Source organism: Cercospora kikuchii (assembly GCF_019650295.1).
Source record: "Cercospora kikuchii DNA, contig_00002, whole genome shotgun sequence".
Classification (NCBI taxonomy): domain Eukaryota; kingdom Fungi; phylum Ascomycota; class Dothideomycetes; order Mycosphaerellales; family Mycosphaerellaceae; genus Cercospora; species Cercospora kikuchii.
In genome coordinates this window covers 942,336-968,442 of record NW_025408583.1, presented here as the reverse complement: position 1 = coordinate 968,442, position 26,107 = coordinate 942,336, and the positions used below count along the sequence as shown (strand labels likewise).

Below are 26,107 nucleotides of genomic sequence, written 5' to 3'. Positions count from 1 at the left end.
CAATCAAACACAAAGAACCAGGACCGTACTTTCATGACTGGGCCATCAGAACGTTGGGACAGACAAAGAGCTCCTATAGTCCATTGCCGATAATTGTATCTCAGTCGAAAAGTTTTGTTCGAAACCGCGAAGTGTCGCCGCCGAAGCGAGTAATTGTCATGAGATCTACAGAACGCTATCACCTATACAAACATGAACATCATATGATTGCTCTTTATGAGTGCCCTTTGAACAAAGAGCGCAACAAGCTTGACTCTTTCTTGGGCTTGCTCTTCACCTTCTCACTTTTGCTCCGTCTACTACTGGTGGAGCTGACAACACTCTTAGATTTCTTCTTACGCTCCTTCTTTTCTTGCTTGGTCTCCATTGGTTTGAAGTCGGCTTCGGTCAGCCTGCCTTCCTCGATGAGAGTCCGTGTAGCGACGGGTGTGATGAATTCGCCCTCGACACTGGTGCCGAGAGATTCTGCACCGACATCCGCAATGCCTCGTCGCCACTTCTCGATGCGATCGAGCTCGCGGAGTTCTTCCATTTCTTCGGATCCGTTGGCTCCAGTCTCCACAGGAATGGGCGCCTCAAGCAACCGCTCATCCTCGTTTCTCGCCTGTATCTTCTTAATGATCTTGTACCCGCCAAAAGCTATTATCGTTACTCCGATGCCAACGCCGGCAGCAATGGCGAATTGCGGACTCGCCAAGAGCGCCAGAATCGCCGGGTAAGAGGTCTTCATGGCTGCCAAAGCGCCAGGGGCCATCTTCGCAGCGATATTGGAAATTTCGGCCAAGGTCAACGCCACCGCAGCCATTGCATCGGGATTCTTTTGCAGATTGTCGATCATTGCGGTGGCCGAATGCTGAACGCAGTTACCTTCATCAAGCAGGCGTTGCAGGTAGGTCATCTTGTCTCGAAGTACTACTTCATCCTCGCTTTTCTTCTCAGGCAGCGGAGGCGGCAACTCTCCATAAGCCAGATCCATATCAATGTCGTCAACACTCGTGCTCCGAACTTTGGGCCGATGTTTGCGACGAAGCTCCATGCCATCAGTATGGCGGCGAGCGAGCTCTCCCACCCGAGGCTCATCATCTTCGAAAGACTTCTGTCCACCAACCAACGCTCGACTGTTCTGTGTCCCATTCGTCTGATCATTGACGACAAAGCTGTCGGTAGTACCACGTGTTACACGAGGTCTGCCATCCCGGTGAGACGGCACGGGCTTCCGCCGCACCGAACGATCATCGTCGCTGCCTCTCCGCGAGCTCCGCCCAGAAGGCTGATTGTCGTCCTCAAGCGCCAGGGCATCCAGCTGCTGCCGGACCTTGCGCTCTCTACTGCGAGCTTCTCGTTCACCTCTCCGCTGCGCTTGGATCTCCGCCTTTCGCTCGTTGTAGGCGCTCTTGGCTTCGGTGAAGACGTTGACCAAGTGCTTCGATGTGCTGACGATCTTGCCGCCCTTGTTCACGATCGTGATAGTCTGGTTGGCCGCGGGCATGACGAAGCCACGTCCCGTTGTGGGTGCGGCGAACAGTAGAGGGCGGCAGTGGGTTGTCTGCGTTCTGGTGTCGTGAAGTGAGGTCGGGCGAGGTGCATCTATCTAGGTTAGGCACGCGGGCGCTCTGGGCGGGCGGCGGCGCAGTGCGTCTGGATAAGAGCTGGACAAAGACCAGAAATGGCGCTTGGGGACGACAACAAAGCAAAGCGCCGTCGCTGTGCCCAGCCCAGCCAGCCAGCCTGCTCGACGTCGGCGTTTGGCTGCGATTCGCTCGTTATATCGGCGCTGCAGTGCTTTGGGCGGCAGCGGCAAGAAGAGCACCCACGCTCATGCGCTGGCAGCAAGCAATTGTTTCTCCCTCGTTTGGCTCGCCTTACCTTGTCCACAGCACGGCAACCCAGCCATTGTGACGGCCGCGGCAGCGTGCCCACTCGATATGAGCGCCCAACGACCCGCCCTGGGGAAGAGGCGGTCAGCCGTCGCAGTGGTAAAAGACAGGTGAGAGGAGCCAGCCGGGGAAGAACATCCCGCGCCCACTTTTCATCGTCATTCGTCACTACACGCGCCACTCGTGGCGGAGTAAAGCCACACAGACGCGAACGCGAACGTCTGTCACGGAGTCAGGAGAAGACGGCTCACGCGTGTCCACGACAGCGACCCGTGCACGTTATTACAAGCACAAAGGTCTTGGTCCATCGCTACATACTCATACATCGTCGCAGTGACGTCCGCTGGCTTGCACAGTGGTATTTGGACGCTGCGACCACAGCTTCCTCGTAATTTGCATGTATTTCGACCTACCGAGAATGACGCCCAAAATTCCATCCTAGGTCGTCGTCGTCCTCATCATCGTCCTCATCGTCCTCATCATCCTCCCCCTCCTGCCTAGGCACGTCATCTGCAGCACGGGGCAGCGAGGATGTAGATGAGTCGATTGCACTACCAGGTGGCCTCCGTGCAGGGATGCTTTGAGACGTATCTGCCTGTCGCAGGGACGTTGTTGAATCTGCATGGCGCAACGCTTCTCGTCGAGCGCGTAGTCTCTTCGCTCGCTCTTCGAGTCCGTCCATGGCCTCGAATTCCTCCTCGAGCGCCTGCGCAGCATCTTCGCGCTCGGCCTCCAGTTCAGCATCTCGCGATGAGCGTTGCACACCTTGCTCAGTTTTGGCAATTTCATCGGCCGTCATAGGTGGAGCTGAGATGGTCGCTGCGGTTTGATTGATGGTTTCTGCTTCCATCAAGGCGAGCTCGCGGTCCAAAGCAGCTAATTCGGCAGCATGCTCCTCGCTGTCCGCTTTGATTTCTTCCTCCGCGCTGTCTGCACTTGGTCCCTTGCTTGGGGATTCGGTCGGCTCCTGCTCCGCATCGAGTGCTCGAGGTTGAAGTTCAGGTGATGCAGGTCTTGGCTTCTTGCCACCGGGACTGTTTAGCGCCGCAGACGCTTTGCGTTTCTTGCCATTGCTGTCAGCAGTGGCCTTTTGGTTCCTTGCTGCAGTTGTCTCTTTAAGAAGCAGTCGTACGTCGGCCATGATGGACGTGGTTGTTTCCAGAGACAGTCGAGCCAACCAAGCCAACGTCGGCAACTATGCCGGCCCGGGTAATGCCGTTAGCCGTGTTGAGCTTGGCAACTCTCCTCCATCGCCATCACCCTCGCTTGCTTCTGCATCATCACACCAAACGAACAACCCACACGACATTGAACCCGACGCGCACCTCTGCGCGCCGTCTGTCGCCTCGGTTTGGCGATCATTTCTGGACTATTGGCCGTGTATTTACCGCGCACGCCGAGGCGCCGGCGCAAAGGAGCTGGACCACCAGACGGCGCAAACTTCCATACCATTCACCAGAACGTCGCGTGCCGCTGTCGCAACAGCGGCGCATCGCATCCCGCAGGTGAGTAGTGCACAAACTCGCCTGGTCTGAATCGAGTGGCGGGCAGCCGGCATCATCTGGAGCGAGGACGCGCATTGCGCACTGTTGGCAGAGGACGTGTTTGGGCGAGCAGCAGCAGTCGGCTGGACTGCTGTACTTGTAGCTAGATACCTGTGAAGTTTTGAGAGCGTCTAAGTCCTTGCGTATTTCTCTGCCGTCACCTCGCATCACGGCGCGCGCGTCGCCGCTCCATGCCACGAAACATGTCAGGTAAGCAAAACACGACCCAAGGCTGTTCGGCGCCTGTTGCACGGCGAAAGCGACTGTCAGCCTCGAAGTCTTCGACGGCGCCTTGATGGCGCTGTGTGTCCAGTGGGTCACTTACTGACGCTATCGCAGACGAACCACGTCGATCCGGTCGGGCCACCAAAGGGCAGCACAAGAATGCTTCTTCCTCTCCAGCACCAAATCCCAAGCCGGCCAAGGGAAGCAAGCCCAAGGGCAGTAAGAAGTCGGAGCGGGAGCCTGCCACGCAGCAGAATCACGAGGGAGCGGACGACGAAGAGGAGGAGGAGTTGATCCGCTGTATTTGCGGCAACGACAATCCCAAGGACAAACGCGCCTTCATCGGGTGTGATGCATGCACTGTATGGCAGCACAACGTCTGCATGGGTGTGCACGACGACGAGGATGATGTGCCTGAGCACTATTTCTGCGAAGAATGTCGGCCGCAAGAGCATCTCGAGACCGTGCAGGCCATTCGTCGAGGAGAGAAGATTTGGGAAACTCGTAACAAAATCTTCAACAACGAGAAGAAAATGAGCAAGAGCCGCAAGAGCAAGGCCAAGAATGGCGAAGACTTCAGGCCTGGTTGGCTCAAAAAGGACGTACCGCCAGAGCCAGCTGATCTAGAAGGAGACCACGAGCCCGAGGCCGAGCCGGAGACGAAGGAGACGAAGGAGGCCAAAGAAGTACAAGACACACAAGAAGCGAAGCAGACACAGGAGACACAAGAGGTCAAGCCTTCTGTAGAGGACACAGCAGACAGTGCTCCGCAGCACGGTAATGGGAAGGAGAGCTCCCCTGAGGTGGGAAACAAACGCAAGAGAGCTGTGGCAAAGCACGACGAAACAACTCCAGACGACGCTCCGACACGCCCCAGCCGACAGGAGAAACGTCGCAAGTCGTCCGCTGCGCCAGGCAAAGCTGCCACAGCAACCACTGCCACATCTGCCGATACGGATACCGCTTTGGTGAACATTAACGACCTGCCTCCGAATCGTCAGAAGCCTGCAAAGGCATTGGCAGATATCATCACTACTGCTGTGCGAGATCGTGTCAAATCCGACTTCAAGATACCAAAAGGTGAAACCGCGGAGAGTCTGGGCGCTTTGCATGGCGCACGTATCGAATATGCCGTGCACATGAACTATGAGGGCAACTCGCAAGCATATGGTGTCCAATGTAGAGCTTTGTTCGCGAATCTCAAGAAGAACCATGTCTTGGTGCAGCGTATCCTGAAAGGCTCGCTGTCCGCGGACGAGATAGCAACGATGAGCAGCAGCGACATGGCCAGTGAGGACCTTCAGCGTGAGCGAGCTGAGATGAAGGAAATGCTTGATCGCCAAGCGACGGTCGATCAACCCGAAGGACCAAGATATGCACAAGACCACAAAGGCTACCATCTCATCGAGGGTGAAGGTCAGACTGCTCCGCCTGTGCAAGCTGCGGATTCGAACCCAGTTGCGCAAAGCGCATCACCACCACAGCCGGCCAAAGCCCCTTTGGCCGTCGATACTAGCAAACAAACAGCAAGCAATCGTCGTTCTTCCAGTCAACAATTTGACATGAACAACATTTGGGCCAAGACTGCAAACTCGCCGACGCTGCCAACCGGACAAGGCGGACCTGCACGTCCCGCACAGGCGTCGACACGCCGTCGCAGCTCTGTGCATCGGCCACAAGCACCACAAAATGGTGCTAAGGATGATCCTGATGTCGATCGGATGCTGCAAGATAACGACGATACGTACCCCCAAGCAGAAGGCGAGGGGAGCACGGTCGTGTGGAGGGGAAAAGTAGTGCAGACCAGTGAAGAAAGCGCTCCTGTTGTCAGTGCACGATTCGTGGCAGGACGTGATTTGCAGCCGGTCACCCTATGGCAGAATCTACTCCCTCAGACGCTCTCTATCGATGGCAGGCTTCAAATACCGAAAGCCGAAGAGTATCTGTGCGGGCTGCGATGGAGCTCTAGCAGCGACGTCTCAGTGTTGCAGCTCACGCCGGAAGAGAATGTCGAAGCCTTCAACAGCGTCTTTGACTACTTCCACAGCCGCCAACGCTATGCGGTCGTGGAGAAGGACAAGCCGGCAATGGTCAAAGACCTATACATCATACCCGTGGAAGCTGGCGAGGCGCTTCCTGGTCACATTGAGATGCTCGAGCACTGTACCTTGCGCAAGCCGGTCCAGGAGCGCACCATGCTTGCCACACTCATCATTGCGCGTGCACCAGACAGTCCTATCAAAGATGCCGGACCTCAGCAGGTTTCGGCGAACGGGCATCTCCCACCACACGTGCGACAGAGCATTGGTGGACCGGCAGGATCCCCATTGAATGCACAGCACCCAAACTTCTCGCCATCCAATGCTGTTCAAGCACAACCTGCGTATGGCGGCCCACCGGCTTTCCCTCCAAATCCGTACGGACCACAAGCGCAGCACCATTCGCCTCCGGTGCAGCCCGTTCAGCAGCAGCCGCACGCAAATCCACTTGTCAGTCAAATCCTAGGCGACCTTCAGTACGCGCCGACAGCGCAGCTCATTTTCAATTCGGCCCCCAATATCAGCACTGATCAGTTGCAAAACCTGCGTGCCATTCTAGAAGAAGATGTGAATGCCCGAACGGACTTCGAAGCGCTTACCCGGAGGCTGTACGCTGGTGGAAGATAGTTTCTGCACTTATGACCCATGGTATGACTCAGGTTGGCAATGTCGAGTAGTCGCACTGTCGTTCCCTGCAGCCATCAGAGGCTGCAATGTGAGGGAAGAAGCTAGGATGAGATAGGCATGGATTGTACATAAAATTGTCCTCGAAGGAAGCATGAATGAGAACAGCATGAATGGCTCGGGCCTCGTAGCAATGTAGCGAAATGCAAGCACCAAAGTATCGCTATTGTGTCTTGCAACGTTAATTCAATGACTGTGCATGTTGTAGAGGGGTTGTCCACTGTGCAAAATGTGGGGTCTGCGTCGGCTGAGTCACCCATGCGGGCAGACATGTGAAATTGTGGGAGCAGTGACTCTGTGTCTGCACCACTCCATCACAACCACAACATGGCAGCCCAGCAAGCAGCAGACGCGGTGAAGGATGCCGTCAACACCGTGACTGAGAAGGTGTCGTCGCTCACGACGGGCGCCGACAGCAACGACAATGGCACCGACAATGCTAACACCGGAGGGACCGCACCGAACCTGGTATTGGACGAGGTCACTGGCGAGAAGGTGTCCAAGTCGGAGTTGAAGAAGCGAATCAAGGCGAGAGAGAAGGAGGCTAAGAAGGCTGCCGCACCGCCCAAGCAAGCGCCAACGAGCAGCAAGAAGAAGGCCGGCGGTGCACAGGACGACGAGGCACAGCTCAACCCAAACCAGTACTTCGAGATTCGATCCCGCGCTGTCAAGCGTATGAAGGAGACGAGCAGCCCCAATCCATACCCGCACAAATTCCACGTCACCTACGATCTGCGCGACTTTGAGAAGGACTTCGGACACCTCAAGAAGGGCGACGTGCTCAAGGATAAGACTATTAGCGTGGGCGTGCGCATTTACAATATTCGTACATCTGGAGAGAACTTGCGTTTCTACGAGGTGGCTGTCAATGGCGCTGAGATTCAGATCATGGCTCAAAATCTGGAGAGCACAAGTGCCACACCCTTCGCTGAGCAGCACGATATCCTGCGTCGTGGCGACATCATTGGCGTGACAGGATACCCAGGCCGGACCAGCCCCAAGCGCGAAGACAACCCGGGCGAGCTCTCTATCTTCGCTCAAGAGGTCACATTGTTGGCACCGTGTCTGCACCAAATTCCTTCTGAGCACTATGGCTTCAGAGACCAGGAATCGCGGTACCGCAACCGCCACCTTGACATGATCATGAACAAGAGCACGGTTGACACATTCATCGCACGATCCAAGATTGTGCGATACGTGAGGAATTACTTTGACAACAATGGGTTCTATGAGCTTGAAACACCCATCCTCCTCAAGTCTGCTGGTGGTGCCACAGCCAAGCCTTTCTTCACACATCACAACGATCTGAACATGACTCTCGCTTTGCGCATTGCCACAGAACTGCCACTCAAGCAGCTCGTGATAGGTGGTATCCACAGAGTATATGAGCTCGGTCGCCAATTCAGGAACGAGGGCATTGACTTGACTCACAACCCGGAGTTCACCACCTGTGAGTACTACGAAGCCTTCGCTGATGTTTACGATGTCATGGAACGCACCGAGGAGCTGGTCGAAGGAATGGTCAAGTTCGTAACAGGCGGACTTCAAACCAAGTTCACCACAGTCGATGGCGAGGTGTACGATGTCAACTGGGCCAAGCCTTGGAAGCGGATAGAAATGATTCCCGCACTGGAGGAGGCATGCGGGGAGAAGTTCCCTCCTGGAGATCAACTGCATACAGCAGAGACCAATGAGTTCTTGCGACGCATGCTCAAGAAGACTGGTCTCGAATGCACACCGCCATTGACCAACGCGCGCATGATCGATAAGATGGTGGGCGAATTTATTGAGGAGAAGTGCATCAACCCTACCTTCATCACAGGGCATCCACAAGTCATGAGTCCGCTGGCCAAGTATCATCGCACGAACGCCGGACTTTGCGAACGTTTCGAGGCGTTTGTCTGCAAGAAGGAAATTGTGAATGCGTACACCGAGTTGAACGACCCATTCGATCAGCGATTGCGTTTCGAAGAGCAGGCCAACCAGAAGGCTCAAGGAGATGATGAGGCACAACCACTGGACGAGGGCTTCTTAAACGCACTCGAGTACGGTTTGCCACCTACCGGTGGATGGGGAATGGGTATTGATCGTATGGTCATGTTCTTGACGAACAACTACAGCATTAAGGAGGTGCTTACCTTCCCGTTCATGGTATGGTTGTGTGAGCTCCTAATTTCTTCATTGCATTGACTAATTCGTATTACAGAAGGATGAAATCCAGGCTTCAAAGCCCAAGGCGGCTGAGGTGGTCGATGTCGAGCCCGTGCCAGTGGAAGGAATTAGTGAGTCACCAGAAACATCTCACATTTTTCAGCAGCCGCTAACTATTCGCAGCTCACAAGTGATCGAGAAGCCAAGTATCGAATCTCGATAACTCTTCCATCCGCCCTGTGGCAATGCTGTGTTGGATCATCCATTGGCATAGATGCAGCGACTGCAGCGCCACTGTCAGAGTCGCATAGCTTGTATGGGAGGGGCTTGATGACTGTGATGAGCTGAAAGGTGCAGTGTGACTGATACCCAAAGAAAAGTGCTGGCGCTCGGACGATTGCCACAACTTAGTGTAGTAGAGCATACGCTCAGCCAAACGACATAGACGAGAAGAGACTAGAATTACACTGTCGCCATGTCCTACTACTCATACAGATGATACTTTGCTGAGAGAACCTTGTGCTGCTTTTGTCAGCAAGTCCGCAACAGCCAATGCTGTAGAAGCGAGGAAATATTTGGGGCCACTCGAAGATGCTGCAACATTATCGCCACCGGCCGTGGATGACACGGCGTCGGCGTCGACACCCTCACTGTCGCCATCATGATGAATTTTTTTCCGTGCAGCCTTCAACGTCAACTTAGTGCTCGCGCCAAACACGGTACCACCATCCACGTCCTTGTACTCTAGCCGAAAGTCACTATCGGGTGTACCGAGTTTTGCATCTCGAAGCTCTTGCTGCTGAGACTCAAGGAACTCATTCTTAAGACCGAATGTCCGACTCTGCGTCTGCTCGAACCTCTCCAGGAGATATGTGACAGGTATCTGTTGATCCGCGCCTCGTGTTTGTGTCCGGCCGCTGACAAGCGATGATGGAAGAAGAACGTTCAATTCTGGCGGTGCAGACAAGACTTCGTCCTTTGCTTGCATCGACCGTTGTATCTCCCGCGCAAAATTCGCGATCTCTGGGTCTTGCCTAGCAGCGTCCAGGTCGGCGAATAGTGTTTGATTTTGTGTAAACAAGAGGTCCACGGCATTGAATGGCAGCGGGACTTGCAACGATCGTGTCTGTACGATGGCTCGCATTCCAGCGAACATGAGTTCGCGTTGCTCATCCGCTGAGAATCCGAAGAGGAGCTGTACTCGTGGCAGAGAATATGAGGTGTCCTCCTGGGTGGGCTTCGGAACAAGATGAACCCTCAATTGTGGTGCTCCAAGGTCAACAGGCGCCCTCGCCTCCTTGACGGCATCTCCTGAGCGGATGCGATGTGGTGCTCGATAGGTACCGATACTTGATAGGGCACTTTCGATGCCTGGCAGGCGATACTGCGTGATCCTGTGCTTGACCACTTTCTGGTTGTTGGGCTGTGCATCTTTTTGAAGGAACTTGACAAACTCGGCACGCCAGTTGCTCGACAACCCTACATTTCCCTTCCAGTAGCCGGAGTGGTGGCTCTCATTTGCGTCCGTTTCGAAACTTAATGCACCTTCATGGAGTCGCTCTGTAACTTCAGCAGCAATGCGATGTCTTTGCGCAGAGGAGATCTCAGTACCTGCAGGAAGCTCCTGATATGCTTGTACTTGACGAGCGAGATCTTCGCTCCTCTGTCGTATGTGCAGTCCGTTAACGCGGCTATCCACTGGTGACAGGGAAGGCTTGCGCTTGTCACCTCGAGGGAATGGTGATGGGATGTATGCAGATGTGGTCGTTGCGGCAGAGAATGTGGACAGATTCAACATTGAAATGAGCAGACGGCGAGCATGATTCGCGCCCACGTCAGTCCCGTTGTATATGGTGATGATGTTACGCCCTTGGCTGACAATCACAGACTTGGTAGTTCTCGAGACCAGCGCCAGTTCCTCGTCGTTACAGTATGCGCTAGCAGGCACACCAAGTCCGGCGAGATTGATACGCAGCGGTCGAACAGCGGACAACGCCAATTCGAGCTGATAGGCGACCTCCTCCGCGTCCCTTCTGCGGCCAGTGATCCTCAGAATGCCGTCCGGCGGGTATTGCTCGATCTTTGTGGCCTCCAAAAGAAAGGGAGTGGAGATTAAACTTTTATAATAGGAGTTTCCATCTGTACCTGAGAGGTCGAAGAGCATTGACAGCTGCCATGGCTGCAAGGCGAGCTCAAGCTCTCCAACCTCCTGTTCTTCGGAGAAGACAGTCACTCCCCAGGCAAGGCGAAGGACTCGCTCGGCAGTGCGCAATTTCCTACTCACCACGCTCGGTTTGACAAGCTTCGTGCGTCGAACTTGCAGAGGTGTGCGATCCGGTTGCCACGGCGATGCCTGCAAGCCTCTACCATGTGCCCTTGAAGCAGAATGTGCTGCCAGACGGGCATCCGGGCGGAAGTTGGCTCTGAGGTATTGCAAAAGTTGGGGCAGCTTGTAGTCATGGGCCAGGCGCTCTCGTAGACTCTCAAACTGAGCGGTTTCCAGTATCGACGAATCCGGCCGCAACGAGTCGATCGACGCATTTACCTCGATCTCGTCCGGAGCGGGGCCTTGGCCGGTGATGGCATCCTCTACCTCTCGAGCGCTGAGTGAGCTGTGCCCGGGGCGTGGCGCGGGCGTGCTGGTGTCGTCTTGAGCATCGCGGAGCACTATCACACTGGTAGCCTCGTTGAGAGCTTTGCGCTGCAGCTCCGCCGACTCGACGCGCTGCCGTTTCCGGCCCTTGCCCACGATGCGCTCATGGCCCTGCAGCTGCAGCGTTTTCCAGGAGGTCGGCGATGGGGAGTGATATGCACGATTCGCGGGAGTACGAGCAGCGGAAAGTGCCAGGCAGCCACCGAGGCGTGCCCTCGCAGCAGCAGGAGCGTCGCAGGACAGCACTTCCCGGAGACAAGTACTCACGCGCATGAATGGTGGCAGTCGACAGGCGGTGGGCGTGGCAGAGGCTCATCGGAAGTGTCGCCAATGCCAAGCCGCGCCGCACCTCGGGAGTGAAGTCCGGGGATCGTATCAGATTATCTGATGTGATGATGCATTGGACTCGCCCAGCCTGAGAGCAGCGTGAAGTAGAGCCGGAGCGAGACGACGAGGTGGATGGGATGTCGAGCAACAACAACACCAATGCCGACATCTGGATCGCTGGTGCCTTCGCCGTTCGTTCCGTCGACGTCCATTTGATCGTCCCGTCATCCCGCTGACTCTTCGTTCCTGCAGGCCTTCAGTGTTGATCTGGTCGGTATGCATCTACAAGTCATCCACAGCAACCCCCCCACAAGACTCTCCTCTAACACACGCGTCTTGCTCCAGTATACCCGCTCGATACAATAAAGACTCGCCTCCAAAGTCCCGACTACGCCCGCTTGTACCAAAACAATGGCAAGCTGTACAGAGGCGTCTACCAAGGCGTGGGGAGCGTCATAATCGCCACTCTGCCTTCGTCCGGAGCCTTCTTCACCACCTACGAGGGCATCAAGTCTATCCTGACGACCGCCAACCGACGAGGCAATGGCAACTCTGAGACGTCCGGGACCTACGTCCCTGCTGCTCTCGTGCACGCGGCCGCATGTAAGTCAAGCAGTTCTCAGCAAGCCTACTAGTTACCTCGCCAATGTCAGGGCAGTGAGCAATGATCCCGGAGACACCCAAGAGTACCATCATCCGTGAGAGATGCTAACACTTTACAGCTGGCACTGCTGAGCTGGTCTCTTGCGCCATCCTGACGCCCGCCGAGGTCATCAAGCAAAATGCCCAAATGGTCGACAATTCACGTACAGATCGTCCCCGCGTCAACGCGACTCTGCAGACTATTAAACGCTTCCGATCGAATCCGCTCGCGTTGTGAGTAGATAATTCATTCAATTTCCTGAATTGTTACTGACATATTCTCTCCAGATGGCGCGGATACACTGCGCTGGCCGGACGCAACCTGCCCTTCACTGCGATGCAGTTCCCCATGTTCGAGAAGATCAAGGAGCAAATTCGTCGCTATCGAGATGAGCGTGGAATCAGAACCCACACTCTCTTCGAGAGTGGTATGATTACTGCTGTCAGTGCTGGCGGTAAGTGATGACTACACTTTTGTCTTGGTGCCGGCACTAATGTCCTCGCAGCGGGCGGAAGCATCGCCGCAGTAATCACAACCCCAGTAGACGTCGTCAAAACGCGACTCATGCTCTCAGCAATCGACAATCCTCGGGAACAGTCCGCTCCAACTCCAACAGAAAGCGTGAAACAAGCCAAAAACGCCCTCGTAGATGCCACTGGCAAAACTGTCGAAGCCGTCAAGAAAAGCCCATTGGAAGCTGTGAAAAGCATAGCGAAACCGGGAAATAAATCGAGTATCGCAATCGCTCGAGAAGTCATTCAGCAAGAAGGCGTCAAAGGCTTATTTCGAGGTGGTGCCTTGCGTGGTGTTTGGACTATGGTAGGCAGTGGTTTATATCTTGGGGTCTATGAAAGCGGGAGAATATATCTGGCTCAACGAAGAGGGGATATGATAGATGCGGAAGAATATGCGCGTACGTAGATAGAGCAGATCCTGCAAAAACGCGATCATGTCACTAGAAGCTCTTATCATCAGTTCTTCCACATCGAATAAAGGTCCCCCCAGTGTCAATGTTATTTAGTACGTTGACAAGTAAATAAATTCATGACCATGGCATTTGGTATCTCTCTATACACCTGGCTTAACGCCATCGCTATGCAGTCGACCATAGAATCCCGGTGCGACTCAAAAGGCCCCAAAAAGGCCACCCTTCCATCTATCATTAACCAGCTAGCAGAGTGCCTGGACTGCGACACTTTGCATCTGTCATAACAAAGCCGTAATCCGCCCAAACTAGGCGTCTCTCCCGCCACTGCTACGGTCCTTCGATCCACTCCCTCTTGCCTTTTGCGTGTAACTTCTACGCATACTCTGACCCCACGCACTTTCAGAGAAACTCTCGCTGACGGCACTGTTGGCCCGACTTCGCGATGGATCTGGAGGCTCTCCCGGGCTTGCCGGAGGGGAATGGGAGTTCCGCCCTCCTTCGAAAGCTGCAGCAAAGTGCCAATCGGGCTGAATGCTGCTGCTGCTCGCCGTTGGCCGGTGAGTTGGTCGTGCCTCTGGACTCAGATGGAATTCTTCTCGTATAGGCGACGATGTCGGCGTTAATTGAATTGACGAGCGCCGCGCCAGATCCAGTTGTGGCAGCGCACCACTGCTGGAACGCCCTCTTGCGCCAGACGGTCCACTTTCTGCGTCGAACGATCTCAAGGAATCGTCCGGTTCGGGATCGACTGGCGTGATGCTGAGTGCCGGAATCTCTACCTTTCTGCTCTGTTTCGCTTCGTGTTCTGTTTCATCCTCCACCAAGATCTCCGGTACGCCGAATGATGGTACTGCCGTCATGCGTGCAGACTTCTTCGCATCAATTCTTCTTCTGAATCTGCGGGACCAATACAGCGTGTCAAAGAAGCCCATCACGATATTGCGGTTGACAGCCTCCTCCACACGTTGCAAACGCGCACGTCGGCGCAAGAACTCTTCCAGCTTGAGACTTTTGCTGTCGTTGATCACTTTGTAGTGCGCCAAAATCATCAATAGCGCGTTGAATGCAATGCCTCGATCAGGGTCTGCGGAAACCAGCACTTCTTCGTAGAAAGTGTTCATCCTTCTCCTTCGATTGCGGATCTCGTGCACTGGCAGTTCGGCTAGCCGTCGATTCAGTTTCTCAATGTCAATCTTGACACCACGATTAGATCCTTCACCGTCGAGGGTCAGCTGCGAAGCTCTATGAGAGGCCACTCTGCAATCGTCTATCAATGCCTTGACCGTGAAGTCACCATCGTAGATACGCATCTCGAATATGCCTGATAGCTCTCCCAGAAATCGCGGGAACTGTTCCTTGGTGATGTAGCCGGAACCATTCGGATCGTACTCCGCCCACGCCTGCTTGAAGCGCCGAATTTCCTCTCGGCTGATGATGGACAGGCCACTGCTTCGCTGATATACGTATGAGAAGCTCTCATATATCAGCGAAATGAACAAATTGACGAAGATGTACATGCTGATGATGTTCCACGAAACAAACAGCGCGTAGGCCCACTGCTTGCTGCCGCAGTCGGTCTTGAAGTAGTCATCTGCTAAGGTGCAGTATGGCGGCCGAATGTTGGCAAAGTCCATCATCAATTGATTCCATCCTTCTCCCACGCTGATTCTGAACAGCAGGATGAGAGCTTTTGGCACTGTGCGGAAATTGATGTTGCCCGTCTCGTTCTCTCCGAAGCGGGTCAGGCCGAAGGTTTGGGTGAATGCAATAGCGTAGACCAGGAAAAGCACAAACCATGTCGCCAGCAAATTCGCAATGGCGCTGAAACTGGCTGCCGCAGTCTTGAACAGTTGGTCCAGCTGATTGTTGCGAGGGATGAGCATGAGAGCTACAGCTACCAGGCACAGCTTATGTGTCTGCGAGTAGATGTTGCTGTGCAAGTTGCCGAAGACCAGTATCGCCGTCGCGAAGGTAGCACTCACTACGATTAATGAGTAGACGTCCCAGGCACTTTTCCTGAATCGTGTCCACGACAATCCAACCAGACGGACAAAGATATTTGCAATGTAGAACAGGGTGAAGATGAAGAAGAGGAGCAATCGGCCGACAGTCCACGCCCAAGGTTCCGGATACCATTCCATGCACAGTAGAGCCAGATGTGCGATCAGTATCCCAGTTATGGTACGTTGCCATTTGCCCTTCTTAGTAACAGCTTGTCGGTAGCACCATTCTTGCCAGCTCTGTCGCTGCTTCTGCCGATTAGGACGTTTGGATGGCGCGACCTGGCGCAGCAATTTTCGAAGTTCCAACCAAGAGCGTTGCTCAACAGTCAAGAATGCGACCCCCGTCTGTTCCGTGTAGTTACGCATGAAGACTGACACAAACAGGGTCAACACGAAGACAGCTCCCAGCAAATTGAACAAGACAAAGTAGACTGCATTGCCTTGCTGTGAGAACCAAGCAGGCTGTGTGAAAACTCCAGTGATCGACTGCGCACTCCACATCAAGTCCACCCAGCCCTCTTGCGATACGACTTGGAACAGAATGAACAGTGCGTCGCCAAAGGAGTCGAAATCGTACGAAAAGTTCACATTTGCAACTCTTCTGGGCATGATCATGTCGTACCCGATTGGCGAGAAGACTGATTCGCCGACGCAATCGGTCAAGTTATGAACATCATACTGCTGCCAGTCGTTGCACCAGGCCATCTTTCCGGCAAATAGGTTGAGACCGTATATGGCGAATGGAATGAGCAAACTCAACGAGACGAATGCTGCGCTCAACACTTTCCAGCCGCCAAGGACGATCACGGAATGGAATGTGTCGCGTGCACTGTCGCTGACATTGAGCAGTCGGAGTGCTCGCAGTGCCTTGAATGCCCCCACAGCGCGCGATCCACTACCAGGACTGTACAGGGAGGTGAGCACATTGATCCAGAGCGTGATCAAGACAATGCCATCGATGAATCCCCACGAGCTGCGGAAGTACGCATTCGGACTCAAGAGAAAGCCATCCGCTATAACCTTGATGATAGCTTCGACCGTGAAGAGCCCAGCAAAGCCAATGTCAGTCCAGATGAACCAATTGTATCGATCGCTGATGTTGGGGTGCGTTTTGAAATACTCCAGCTGGTACAGTGGAGTTGTCACACACGCTAGCAAGACCATACCGACAATGGCGGCATAGATGAATGCTGAGAAGGCATACCAGACTGTGGGATTCGGCTGTACACCCTGGATACGCTGGCCCCGTCCTGGCCCAACAATTCGCATGCACAGTTTACGCAATGGGTTCTCTGGTGTAAAAATGTAAAGTGTAGTGTTGTAGTTGGGGTGCTGTCGAAGATACTCCCGCTGGGAGACTTTGCGACGCTCAGCTGCCGCAACGACTTCCTCCGCCAATTGACGTGGGTTGAGTTCCTCGTGCGGTCTGGTCAATTGGATCCGAGCGTAAAAGGGGTTGGGTTCTCTGTTCCAGACATGCTTGTCGAACCATTCCTCGAACTTTGAAGCCCAGCCGGCTGGCTGTCGAATGAGATTGAGAGTCGACGCTGAGGCCAGACCGGCAGTAGGCGCGCGTCGAAAGTCTTTCTCTTCTTGCTGGATCTCGTCCAAAAAGTCCTTGACTACTGCATCCTTGAGCAACATCTCGGTTGCGGCTGAGCCAAAATCCAAAGGGTCTTGACGCTTCATTTGACCGAACTTGAAAATGGTCGCCAGTGAGAGGGTGCCGCCTCCGTCACTCCCAAGCTCTTTCCGCTGCAAAAACATTCGAACTTGCTGCATTCGCTTCTGGTCTTCAGAGACATCGAAGTTCTCCTGAATGACCGCAATAAACATGTTGAGAACGACGAAGTTCGCGAGACAGAACCATATGATGAAGAATATCGAAGCGATCCATGCCGTCCCGTATTGTGCATCAAACCTGCCCACATTGTACATGATGTCGGTCCAATTCTCCGATGACAGTACTTGATACATGCCCAGGAATGAATTGAAGATGGTGGCGAAGGTCACCTCAATGTAGTTACCCTCGCCATCCAGGATGGGGAGCTGACCGCGGAACAGCTGAGATGCAAATATCGCCGCCAGAAACGTAAGCAGAAACACGAACAAGATCAGATTCAATACACCCGAAACGTGTCGCAGCACCAGCAGAATGAGGTCTCTCGTGAGTTGCACTGCCAGAACGACGCGATATATGCGCAAAATCTGGAAGACCGTAAGCCACGCGTACGGATCGCCAGAGTGCTTGATCGGCGGCAACTGGATAATGCCGGTCATTATTGCCAGAAACAGATCGAACCAGTTCCGGCGATGGTGCCGAAAGTCTCTCCAGTCAGAAGCGAAACGAAACGCGATTTCGAATATGAGCAATAAGGTTATACCAAGCTCAGTGTTGCTAATGAGGTGTTTCGTGAAACGGCCCATCGTATCTGTCCGCAAGCTTTGTACGACCAGATCGAATGCGATTACAATGACCCAAAACCAGTAGGTTTTCTCGTAGGCCCGCTTGATGCCTGTGACGCGCTTTACGCCAGCTCTACGGTTGTCCGAGTCTGCCGGTTCCGTTTCTGACAAAGCTTCCGCTGGGTCGATCGCGTTCATGAATGCGCTGGTCTTGCTTTCTTCCCGTATGACCTGGAATGAAGAGGTGATGACTGCAATCAGCAGCGAGATGAGCCAGAAGGTCAAGATGATGATTCCAAGTGCGTAGAAGAGCGCTGCGGCTAAGTAATCTGAGTCCGTGAGGTAGTACATTGTGTCGGTGAAGGTGTTGGAAGTCATGATCACGAAGACGAGCTCCGCTGAATAGAGGATGTTGTCAAACCCAATTGTGCCGTTGTATGGATTGTCGCCCTCAACACAGAAGGAGCCTATCGGACACAGAAAACCTTTGTGCTTCGAAGCGCCCCAAGAGCCATCCTCTTTTAGCCATGGCATCTTGGAACCGTTCTGTGCCAGCCACCCACCGCAGAATTGAAAGTTACCTGCGGGCGGTGGCTGATTTTGAGTATTATTGCTTTCCGGTCCTTCTAGCGGTGGATATGCGAGGCTACCATCGAAGACGCATGTTCTGCGGAGGCTTGACTTGAAACTCTGCACGCCAACGATGGAAAAGAGCAACCAGAAGAACCCTATCAAGAAGGCAACGTTCAAGAGTGTGGGCATCGCCCTTTTCAAGCTGCGAAGGATGACAGATGTGCCGCTTGTGATACCTAGTAAACGGAGGATCCGCAAACAGCTCATCATACGGAACACGTAGACCTGATACTGGTACTCTGCGCCGGCAGAACCCAGAACGAAGCTGATCCAGAAGGAGACAACAGCCACAAAATCTAAGCGATTGAATGAATGGCGTAAAAACGCTCGGTGGGCCAAGCGCTTCTTCTGAGCTTGTCTTGAGCCCCCTGGTATGTCGTCAAAATTCTGAGTGGTGAAAGACCGCAAAAGTGAGTCGGGAGCAGGTGCACGGTACGCATGCAGCGCGTTCTCCCGGGAACCTGCTTTGGAAGAGCTCCTGTGAAGCGTAAATAGGGCATCGGCTTTCTTCTTGAGTGCTGTCCTGACTCCAACGCTTCGATCAATGGTACTGTACTCCACGGGGTTGAATATAAATCCAGAAACGATCACCTTGACAACGATTTCCAATGTGTAGACCACGAAAATGGCAAAGAGTAACCAGTCTGTCCAGTTGTTGCCCCATGTCGTTGGGCGAGGTTCTGTATAGACATTAGGTGCCGCGTCAACAGCCAGAATGATGGTCTGAGTGACGATGAGTAATAGTATGAACGGCTCGACGAACGGGTGCACCAGAAATTCGAGCAGCCCACGTCGTATCCTGCTCTCAGGCGAGAAAGCGCCCAGCGACTTTCCTCGCAGAGGATTTCGGTCAATTCTGGGTAGTTCTGGTATTTCAACATTGACAGTAGACGTGGGCTCCTTTGACTTTTCATTGGGCTCCGACTTGGACGATGCAGCTCCGTCTAGAGTGAGCCCGGGCGTTTCTTCGGACTCTGGAATAGTCCGTTCCTGCACAAACGAGCGTCTCGGTGGAGGACGATCTCGTTCCAGGAGCTCGGCCTCATTGCTCAAGTTGACTACTCTTTGAGACATTTTGCGCAGCATGGTTCCCGTCCGTGCAAGTGGTGACTCCGCGCTCGGACTCAAAGACGTGGAATGACGACTAGACAGTCTGGAGCCTTGCTCTGCACTTGCTAGGTCGTCACCTAGTCTTGACCCGCTCCTCGATCGACTGTCCCCTCGATTGGGCGAGAAACGGGCACTCAGCCCGCTCACGCCAGATGTGCCCCGGTTTCCATCACGACTAGGCGTGCTCAATTTGCCAGCAGACAATGGCTGTAGCCGTATCGAATCTGTCAATGGCAGTGTGTCGTCGTTGTCATCGGCACCTCCAGGAGACACAAATGTCGGCCCATCATCTAGCTCAACGGATGCTATATTGCTCTTGCTCTTGCTGCTCGCTGGTGTGCGCAATGGAGGTAGTGTATCTAGTGTCGCCCGGGAAGCACGCTGAGGCATGCGCGTGGGTCCATCTGAGCCATCCGAATCCCAGTCGCTGGAACTATCGCCCTCATGATGGTGGTCGGAGCGCGGAGTGAATGAGAGGCCAGCGAAGCCAATGGCCGACTGGAATGCACCTCGGTCGGCAAGGGGTGATATAGGGTGTTGCTCGTCGTCGTCATCGGGAACGCGTTGGTGCAAGCCCGAAGGTGTGGTAACGAAGGCAATGGGGGATGAGGGCGCGCGGGGCAACTGCTGAGGCATTGGCGTGTATTGTGGTGCATTGCTTAGACGCCTGAACAGATCGCGGCCTCTGTCGCTGAGGGTGCGGCGATGGGGCTCCTCGCGCGCCAATCCATCTGCACGTGTTGGGGCACCTTCCCGGCCGAGATCTCGCAGTGGTATGGCAGTGCTGGCCGACTGGTTCCTGCGGTGCTTCGCATCATCGGCGTCCATGGAGGCTTGCGCTCCTCCTCCTCGCCGCTGTTATGAGCCCTTCCCGAGCGTCATGAGGGCTGGCTGTACGATCGAGGCTGGTGTAACAGAGCGATGGTCGGTGTATGCAATAGCACGAAGCATGCAAATCGTTCGCTGGACAGTGGAGCTGTGATTCGGGAGGAGCGACGATGCAGGCGGCGCGTCGCTGTCGCTGCGTTGATGGAACGTAGTTTCGACTGTGCTGGCAGCGTGAGTCGTGAAGGCGATGCGCGATGCGGTAAAAGGCGTGATGAAATGTTGCAACTTGCTGCACGCTCCCAACGTTCTCCAGCGCGATGCCATGGGGGTCATTCTAAGTTTGGCCCTGCAGCTAAACACGCGCCTCTCCGCGCGGATGTGGGTCCGCTCGAGCAGAGTGCCACCTTGTGAACCGTGGTTGTGGCTGAGGCTGAGGCGATCGTTGTCGTTTCATATCGTTGCACGGTCTATCAAGTGATTCAGAAAACTATGTATGGGCATCGAGCCAACAGTTCCCTGGGAGTGTTGTAGACTGGCAAGATTCTCAGGAATTTTGGTACCATCATCAAGATTGTCTCGCCCGAAAACAAGTTTGAGGGCTGCAGCTGCAATCACCGACGCATACAGAGCGCGAAGATTCAACTGAGCCAGCGAGTCGCAGAGTAGCCATCATCATGGACGCCAAAAGCCTTCAAGGACACGAGCGGCGGGAACTGATCGAAGCCATTGGCAAATTATGCGCATGAACGCGCTCACCTCGACCGTCCGCCTCCAATGTCTTGACCAAGCTATTTTGCAATTAGCGACCGTCAATTTGCGTTTTTGTCCGCGAGAGGTACATACCCGATAGCCTCCAATCTTCTCCCACTCAACTCGCTGCCTTGTGACAGGCAATTGGCGTCTCAGTCCTTTGAAGCTGCCTTCGGCAAGCGTTGTGAAGGAGCGATTGAGATCTTCCTGGAACTTGTTCTCCGCCTTGGCTACCTCGCGCACGATTTGGTCTGAGTTGCCCGATGCGACATTCAGCTCGCTCTTCTTCGATGTGGACATGCGGACATTGCCGTCTTCGTAGTAATGTACGTCGGCCTTGACTGAGCCACTCAACGATCCCGATGAGGGGTTGTAGATGTAGGTGCTGCGCCAGCGCCCATTCCAAAAGTTCTGTGGACTGTACTTGTTCGCAACCAGTAGCAATGCGATTGCACTGTCGTTCTCGGCGGGATACACGCCTACGGCGTACGAGGGAAAATGCTCGGCTGCAGCAGCGGCAAATGCCTTGTGCAGCGACGTGATCAGCTCGGCGTGGGCGGACTCGACGGTGTGGGGCTGAGCATCGGACGCTTTCTGTGCAGCGTGGTCGACGGCGAACGAAGTCTGGGAGGCAGTATCAAAGTAGCGGTTGTCTCCAAGGGAGTTGTATGCACTGAGGAGGACCTGGTCCCCGCTGCCTGGCAGTTTCAGTGTTGTATATTGCTCCTCGTTGTACTGAGCGAATGCGGGATCCAGTGATCGCAGGATTGAGGGCTCATCTCCAGCCAGCACCTTGATATCATTGACCACGTTGGCGAGCTGTACAACGCGTCGCAGGTCAGCTCTCGCCCACCAAAGTCATGTGTCGCAAGTTGAATGCGGGCTGGCGCCTACCAACCTCTCCTGGCGGGGCCGATGCTATGAAAGCGGCCACAGTGGCCTCTTTGCTGGACATGTTGTAGTTGGTCGTGACTGTGGAGTCGCTGCGGCGGTATCGAGCGCACGTAAGTTAGTGGTGAAGCCAGCATCGGCGAGGGGCCCGCTTGGAGGCCCCGATTGCTTGGCAGTGACGATGGTACTCATGTGGTGTTTTCGTCGAGTTTATATAAAAGAACCAATGTCAAACCTGCCACGCGTGCTTTTGAAGCTCGCTGTATATGCATCCTACCCGCAGCGCCATCGCTAAATTCACACAATTACAAAATCGCCCCAAGGCTATTCAATGCTCATTTTCATCAGCTCGTCTCTGGTATCCGCCATTGGCTGCAACCCCAACTTCTTGCCTTGGCTCACCATGTTCGCTCCTCCGCTTATACTGCCTCCGCTACCAGCTCGTGTGGGCGGCGCCTGCGAACCCACGTCGCTTCCGTTCGAAGGTGCTTTGTGCAGTCTTTCCGGCGGTTGACCCCAGCCCCCTCCGTGCGTGTCGCGGGATGAAGGTGAGTTCGTGAGCACAGGACTATTCTGTGCAGTGCTCATACCGGGAGACACAGCGCGCCTCTTGATGGTGCCGATATCGAAGTCGTCTTCGCGGGGCCGCTTCTTGAATTTCTGCAGATGCATATCGTCGCTCAGCACAGCCCCTGCACCGTTGGACATGATGGCTTCAGAAGCATCAGAAGCCGAAGATCGTGCTCGTGGCCGCCGCCACATGGTGAAGTCTCCGAATGGTGAGTCCATGTTGGTGTCAGAGATGGCACTGCTGCTCTGTCGACCAAAGGTAGCCGGCGGAGGGGTCCGCGCCGACGAGTCGAAGCGATTCCAGTACTCCAGCCCACCGCTGTTGCGAGTCGCATGATCAGAAAAGTTTGTGCCCAAACCCAGACCACGACTGAGACCAGCGTCACCATCCAGGTCGCGGCCAAAGTCTTCTTGAGCCGACTCGGGTACGGCGGGGAGCAGGTTCGGCGATGATGCTGCAGTGGAACTTTGAGGGCGGTCGTGCGACTCGAAGTCTGTGACACTGTTGTCACGTTCCCGTACTTGGCGTATCGTCTCAGCTTCTCGCCTCGATTCTGCATCCACCGGTGCAGCCTCTTCGATCAGCGCGGCGCGAATCCGAGCGAAGCCTTTGGTTTTGGGCAGCAGGTTGCCACGCCGCACCACCGGGCGTCGCACCACGCCTGGAGTTGAAGTTGCCGAAGCGTTTGCCTCATCGCCGCTGTCGTTGCCGCTTGAAAGATGGAGGCTGTCCGTACCCATAGCCAAGCTCTCGCGTCGACTACGCGCAGCATTGGCCATGGCAAAGTAGCCTCCGCCGGCCGTCTCAATGCTTCTCATGGGAGGGGGCGAGGTAGTTCTAGGCGAAGCCACCGAACTGTAACCACTTCCACTCGCACTGCTAGAGCTCTTCCTGCTCCTCCCTTTGCTGCTTTTGTGTAACCTCGTCCTCCGAATAGTCTTCAGCAAAGATGCTTGGGCAGGTGAGAAGTGGCTCCCGGTGCCCCATGTGGAGGCAGTCGGGGTTGACGGCGATTGGGTAGACTGTTGAAAAGGCGTCGGGGCACACGAATTCTGCAACTTGTGTACTTGGGGCGTCGAGAACACGGGATCCTCAATATCATCTCCTCCCATACTCGCGTCATCATCACTGCTCGAGGTCTCGCTCTCTGAAGCCATGAGATTGGTGCTGCCCACCGAGCTACTCACAGTGCTCTTTTCGTGACCCAGGGCCAAAGAGCTCCAAGGAATGGCCCCACCGCTGCCCATGTTCAGCGAATCGACAGCCATGGCACTCGAGGATAGGCGACGCGCCGGAATCGGCATGCCCTTGTGCGAGATGATGGGAGAAGAGTCCGCGTCGCTCTCAGCCAGCGTCGAGTGATGCAGCGTCGTCGAAGCGCGGCTGAAGTCCATGCCGCGCGAATGCCTCGGAATGGCAGGAGTCAGTGGGACGGAGACAGCAGGTGCGGACGGCGGGAGTTGCAGCGTCAGGCGCGAGAGGAGATCGGGGCGGCGCGGTGTGCTCGGCAGCGTGGGCGTGGAGGCCTCACTGGCGGCGTTACGATCATGTCCGCTCCTCTCGGTGGCAGTGGTGAAATCAGCCTTGTCATGGTTGTCTGATGTGTCGTCGGAGGGTTCGCCTGCGGCGCCCATCTCCTGCGAGTTGCGATGCAAAGTGCTCATCCTCTCCTTCCATGTGATCGCGACGCGGATCGTATCGCGAAGCAGGGCCGTCACGGGGCAGAATGTCGAAGGACGAACGCGCACACGCGCTTCATGGTCACGCCCAGCAGACAAGATGAGAGGGAGCGGGTGACAGTTCGCTCAAGAGCTCCAGCTTCACCCCGGCCCTGGCTCGCTACCGTCCTTTACGTCAGGTGGGGCGCCGTGGCGGACCGCACTCCGGTTGTTCGCCATTGGGTGCTGCGATCACTACATGAAGGGAAGTCCTGCAGACATTCACACTCGTTCATCGATTCGCTCGCTGAATACCTGAGCTAATGAGCAAACATGGTTTGTGATGCGCTTCTACCGCCTCTGCTATGCTGAAGCGTCTGCGATGCCTGCAGCCCAATCTACATCCTCCCAACTTGCTTCCCATATACTGCGGATTTCGAGCCGCCACTTTCGATCCGCATCTCGCTTCATCTTGCCAATGACTCGGCACATTGTGCTCGACCCTGCGGCATCGAGAAAAGTTTCGGAGTCCGTGTTCCATAGAATGGCTTGATTGTGAAGCTCAAAGCTGCCCTCGAGCTGTGGCGATTTGCCGTGGAACAGGTCGCCGAACACGAAATGCTGCTTTCTACCGGATGGCTCCTTCCGCCAGGATGACATGACGCGAGCATATAGCTCAATCGTAACGTCTATGTTCATGCGCACAGCTTGGTGTCCCACATTGAGTGCTTCTCCCAGCCTGAAACAAGTGCGCAATACTGTTGCACGAGAGGTGCCAGTAATAGGGGACCGATCTAGGACGGCTTGCGGGAATGGCTGTCTCACAATGGCTTTGCGTTGTTCTGAGGCAGAAGAAGGCCTGTGCTGGTCTATGACAGGAATGCGGTCAGCAGGCTTCAAAGAAAAGGTCGTGCACCGTGGTTGGCTTACCCAGGAATTGCCGCTCAGCGTCGGAGAGCAGTGCCCCGTCGTAGGTCTCGTGTTCGTCTACCTCGCGAATGTTCTGTTTGTAGCTCCGCGCAGTCGGTGTCTGCGCTCGACGCCCCGCGTCTTCGTCAAACTCTATGGTATCTTCGAATTCGTCCTCGGACGTGAGCTGCGGTTCATTCATCGCTCTGCTATGCTGTAGCGTTGGCGAAGGTATCACGGAAGTCGACAATTCATGCGGGTTGCTATTTGTCTCATCCTGGGCACTCCGAGCTGCGTCCATATCGAATGGATCAGAGTCTTGAGTGGCAATTACGTCGGCAATGATGGTCGGAGCTCGCGTCGAAACATCTGCAGCTTTGCGGGGCACGCCAGCAATTTTGTTCAGTGCATCTTCCTTAGCCCTCCTCGATGGCCGCTGAGCGGTACGAGCGATTCTTGACTTCTGAGGCGGACTGGACCTGGTCGTACCTGTTGCCTCAATATGAGGATCAATATTCGAGCGAAGGCCTGAGGCTAGCTGTGGCGTCGTTAAGTTGCTCGCAACTTCTTGATCTTGTCTGGATTGCACACTCTGGTACAGTGGACGACTTGTGGTGTCACGAAATGTTCCAGAATTAAACGAAGTGCGCATCGGTGTTGAACCGAGTGCGTCCATTGTTGTCACTGGCGGAGTGAACGCCAGGTACTCATGCAGAGACTGTCTTGGTTGCACGATACTCGAAGATACCGACTCTTGGTCAACAATTCTCACCTTTTGTGTTTGGCGGCCGGGATCTGTCGGATTTTCAGCCATCAGATGCTCCTGTGCAGCCGGCTGGAAGGTCTCTGCTGAGACGTGGGAAGTGAGTTTATGAACTTTGTGGCCATCATTGCTGATATTACTGGGTTTGCGACGCTTCGATCGCCGCTTACCGGCATTAGCAGCGGGGCGTTTCTTGCTTGTTGAAGAGCATTTTTGTACACCAGCTGCAAAGGCGGGCGTTGTCTGGTGGCCGGCTGAGCCGAGACCCAGGTAGTCACAGACGGCCGTGACTGTGTCAACATGGCTGTTCTGAGTGTGAGAGACCGGCTGCCCTTTCGAATTGCACTCTGTCACTTCTGGCACTGCTGTTCCCGACGCGTTGATTGCGGTGAAGCCTGCCATCCCGGTGCTGGCACATGTGGCATCGACGCCAGTTCTCGCAGACCTCCAGCAGGCTCGAAAGGGGTGTGAGCAGATGCCACAGGTAATGCTGCGAGTTTGCTCAGTGGTCGTG

At 54.8% G+C, this 26,107-nt stretch overlaps 10 protein-coding genes across 10 annotated transcripts; 3 read left to right on the top strand and 7 right to left on the bottom strand.

The window, feature by feature from the left end:
• Positions 1-214: 214 nt before the first annotated feature.
• Positions 215-1,489, bottom strand: CKM354_000259500 (uncharacterized protein; the record flags this gene model as incomplete). The annotated part of the gene is made up of 1 exon (XM_044797756.1): positions 215-1,489. One exon carries the CDS (start codon positions 1,487-1,489, stop codon positions 215-217), a length of 1,275 nt encoding a protein of 424 aa, XP_044653691.1.
• A 797-nt stretch (positions 1,490-2,286) lies between these two features.
• On the bottom strand, positions 2,287-3,018 carry CKM354_000259400 (uncharacterized protein; the record flags this gene model as incomplete). Its single annotated transcript, XM_044797755.1, has 1 exon — positions 2,287-3,018. One exon carries the CDS (start codon positions 3,016-3,018, stop codon positions 2,287-2,289), a length of 732 nt encoding a protein of 243 aa, XP_044653690.1.
• Positions 3,019-3,612: 594 nt separating this feature from the next.
• On the top strand, positions 3,613-6,312 carry CKM354_000259300 (uncharacterized protein; the record flags this gene model as incomplete). The annotated part of the gene is made up of 2 exons (XM_044797754.1): positions 3,613-3,631; positions 3,761-6,312. The coding sequence occupies 2 exons, from the start codon at positions 3,613-3,615 to the stop codon at positions 6,310-6,312; spliced, it is 2,571 nt and encodes an 856-aa protein (XP_044653689.1).
• A 384-nt stretch (positions 6,313-6,696) lies between these two features.
• CKM354_000259200 (lysine--tRNA ligase KRS1) lies at positions 6,697-8,743 on the top strand (the record flags this gene model as incomplete). Its single annotated transcript, XM_044797753.1, has 3 exons — positions 6,697-8,520; positions 8,576-8,651; positions 8,712-8,743. 3 exons carry the CDS (start codon positions 6,697-6,699, stop codon positions 8,741-8,743), a joined length of 1,932 nt encoding a protein of 643 aa, XP_044653688.1.
• Positions 8,744-9,007: 264 nt separating this feature from the next.
• Positions 9,008-11,446, bottom strand: CKM354_000259100 (uncharacterized protein; the record flags this gene model as incomplete). The annotated part of the gene is made up of 1 exon (XM_044797752.1): positions 9,008-11,446. One exon carries the CDS (start codon positions 11,444-11,446, stop codon positions 9,008-9,010), a length of 2,439 nt encoding a protein of 812 aa, XP_044653687.1.
• A 191-nt stretch (positions 11,447-11,637) lies between these two features.
• Positions 11,638-13,064, top strand: CKM354_000259000 (uncharacterized protein; the record flags this gene model as incomplete). The annotated part of the gene is made up of 6 exons (XM_044797751.1): positions 11,638-11,691; positions 11,753-11,774; positions 11,846-12,103; positions 12,223-12,376; positions 12,431-12,597; positions 12,649-13,064. The coding sequence occupies 6 exons, from the start codon at positions 11,638-11,640 to the stop codon at positions 13,062-13,064; spliced, it is 1,071 nt and encodes a 356-aa protein (XP_044653686.1).
• A 312-nt stretch (positions 13,065-13,376) lies between these two features.
• Positions 13,377-20,051, bottom strand: CKM354_000258900 (uncharacterized protein; the record flags this gene model as incomplete). Its single annotated transcript, XM_044797750.1, has 1 exon — positions 13,377-20,051. The coding sequence occupies one exon, from the start codon at positions 20,049-20,051 to the stop codon at positions 13,377-13,379; it is 6,675 nt and encodes a 2,224-aa protein (XP_044653685.1).
• Positions 20,052-20,803: 752 nt separating this feature from the next.
• Positions 20,804-21,756, bottom strand: CKM354_000258800 (uncharacterized protein; the record flags this gene model as incomplete). The annotated part of the gene is made up of 3 exons (XM_044797749.1): positions 20,804-20,839; positions 20,895-21,620; positions 21,700-21,756. The coding sequence occupies 3 exons, from the start codon at positions 21,754-21,756 to the stop codon at positions 20,804-20,806; spliced, it is 819 nt and encodes a 272-aa protein (XP_044653684.1).
• Positions 21,757-22,016: 260 nt separating this feature from the next.
• On the bottom strand, positions 22,017-23,927 carry CKM354_000258700 (uncharacterized protein; the record flags this gene model as incomplete). Its single annotated transcript, XM_044797748.1, has 1 exon — positions 22,017-23,927. One exon carries the CDS (start codon positions 23,925-23,927, stop codon positions 22,017-22,019), a length of 1,911 nt encoding a protein of 636 aa, XP_044653683.1.
• Positions 23,928-24,284: 357 nt separating this feature from the next.
• CKM354_000258600 (uncharacterized protein) lies at positions 24,285-25,995 on the bottom strand (the record flags this gene model as incomplete). The annotated part of the gene is made up of 2 exons (XM_044797747.1): positions 24,285-24,790; positions 24,852-25,995. The coding sequence occupies 2 exons, from the start codon at positions 25,993-25,995 to the stop codon at positions 24,285-24,287; spliced, it is 1,650 nt and encodes a 549-aa protein (XP_044653682.1).
• Positions 25,996-26,107: the final 112 nt, after the last annotated feature.